General features: G+C 37.7%; 1 protein-coding gene across 2 annotated transcripts in view; it reads left to right on the forward strand.

The window, feature by feature from the left end:
• LOC113814603 (carbohydrate sulfotransferase 5) overlaps positions 1-2,500 on the forward strand; it is a 24,088-nt gene that overhangs the window by 21,559 nt on the left and 29 nt on the right. For both annotated transcript variants that reach the window (XM_070140437.1, XM_070140438.1), the window contains exons 8-9: positions 679-766; positions 1,969-2,500. The exon at positions 1,969-2,500 is cut by the window's right edge and continues 29 nt beyond it. In XM_070140437.1, the coding sequence (XP_069996538.1) occupies positions 679-766; positions 1,969-2,285 (405 nt within the window). In that variant the 3' untranslated portion in view covers positions 2,286-2,500. The remainder of the gene's footprint in view (positions 1-678; positions 767-1,968) is intronic.

Below are 2,500 nucleotides of genomic sequence, written 5' to 3' on the forward strand. Positions count from 1 at the left end.
AAACGAAAGTATTCAAAGGGCAAACTTAATGATTTAGAATTGAATGGGTTTTCCCTGGGGCCGTATTCACGAAAGGTCTATGTTCTTTGCGATTTCGTCTATGATTTCCCCCGTCGCTACAGCTCAGAGTCATACACCCAATTTTGATGATTATTGTAATTAGACGATAAGGCAAATATAACAATAAATGTTGCTTATATCGTACCGGTAATATCAGTTAGTTCCCTGTATGTGTATCAGTGCCACTGGGATCAGCATGGGGGCCATTTTCTGGAATGTTCACATCAACGATTCCAGCAGCTCGTTCTTGAGCCCACAGGCGTTGGTAACACTCTTAATGAACTACAACAGAGAAGAGGGTGAAGAACCGAGTCACAATATGACATCTATGACGTCGAGTTAAACTGAATTTTAGTTCACTTACCTGAATGAGATAGAGAGAGAGAGAGAGAGAGAGAGAGAGAGAGAGAGACAGATAGACAGACAGAGAGAGACAGAGAGAGAGTTTCAGAGTTAAAGAAAACGAAAATATTATTAGGGGAAACAATGATTTAGATAGTTACCGCCTTAGCGATTATATCTCATTTACCTAATTCATCCTAATTAATGGCATTTCCATGTATTTGACACATTCCAAACTTAAAGCCCCAATTTATAGCAAATGACTTTTTCCATCAGGATCTGCAAATGATTGACACCGTGAAGAAGTTATTTCCGGGTCGCGTAACGTCAGTCAAGTACGAGGACCTTTGCCTCGACACCAAAGGTACTTTGTGGTTGCCTGCCACTTCAGATTTTTATGGTTTCCCTTTTTATCTTTCTTGACTGAGTCTGTTTCCATGTTCAGTCTAGTTTTCTGGTTTTCCCTTTCTCACCTTTCTTATTTGGGTTCGTTTCAGTGTTCTCCTCTTGGGATTTTGTCAAAGCTTCGGCTTTGTGATTTTTCTTTATTTCATTGATTCAAAGAGAAACAAAGGATCTTACGATTGATTCACTATATGAATATCATGCATATAATAATATTGTTAATATTAATGTGGTATCATATTATCAGAGGGAAATTATGTAGATCCTTAAAGGAGACCAACATACAAACAGATTTGCAAGATTGAATACATTGGATAACCATATTCTTAATATGAAAAGGATGGATATTATGATAGAATGATTATACGTATACCATTTTAGGGAACATACACACACATATATGTATGTATATGTGTCTATATATATATTATATATATATATATAATATATATATATATACGTATATATACGTATATATATATATATATATATATATATATATATATAAATTTACATATATATACATGTATATATCCATATATATCCATATATACTTATATATATAGATATATAGATATATATATATATATACATATAGATATGTGTATATACATATATAGAGATATAAATATATGTATATACATATAAATATATGTGTATATACATATATATATATATATATATATATATATATATATATATATACCTATACACACATATATATACATATATATATAGATAGATAGATAGATAAATAGATAGATAGATAGATAGATAGATAGATAGATAGATAAATATATCTATACATATATATATATGTATGTGTATATATACATACACACACACACACACACACACACACACACACACACACACACACACACACACACACATACACACACACACACACACACACACATATGTATATATATATATATATATATATATATATGTGTGTGTGTGTGTGTGTGTGTGTGTGTGTGTGTGTGTGTGTGTGTGTGTGTGTGTGTGTGTGTGTGTACATATATATGTGTGTGTGTGTATGGATGGATGGATGGATGAATATGCATATACACATACACACACACACACATGTAAATAGCGATACCTGTAGTGACTGGACGATGCCATCCGGACTCGCCCTCCCTGGCTCTTCCGCAGGAGTCGCCACCACGCTGTGGCGGTTCCTCTCAGGCGCGCCCGAGGCCGACCTCCCGCCCACGTGGGCGCATTACCTCGCCGAGCACACCGACGGCGCCAACAGGAGAGGCAACGCGTACAGCACGTGGAGGGACACGAGGAAGGAGGCCGAGGCGTGGCGCCAGGAGATCGGGGAGAGCCTTCTGCTGGCGGTCGAGGACCACTGCGGCGGCGCCATCGACCTGCTCGGCCACAACAAGTTCCACTCCCTGGCGACCGCAAGGAACCTGTCCAACCCTCTGCGGTGGACGAGGAAGCCCTTGTACTCGCTCGTTTGAACTCTTTCGGGGCTACGGGGAGAGGAGGCAGAAAAGCATGAAAAGATATTTTTTTGTGAATATATATATATAGTAAGTCTTAAGAATTACCTACTTAAAGCAGTTTTGCTTTACCTAATAATATGTTTGCTAGTTTTCCCACCATGTCCACGTATCCCAGAAGGGAAAAAAATTCCCGTATAACGCTGTTGTCGATGGTTGTGCTGAATGTATCG

The sequence above is a fragment of the Penaeus vannamei genome, chromosome 26 (assembly GCF_042767895.1).
Source record: "Penaeus vannamei isolate JL-2024 chromosome 26, ASM4276789v1, whole genome shotgun sequence".
Classification (NCBI taxonomy): domain Eukaryota; kingdom Metazoa; phylum Arthropoda; class Malacostraca; order Decapoda; family Penaeidae; genus Penaeus; species Penaeus vannamei.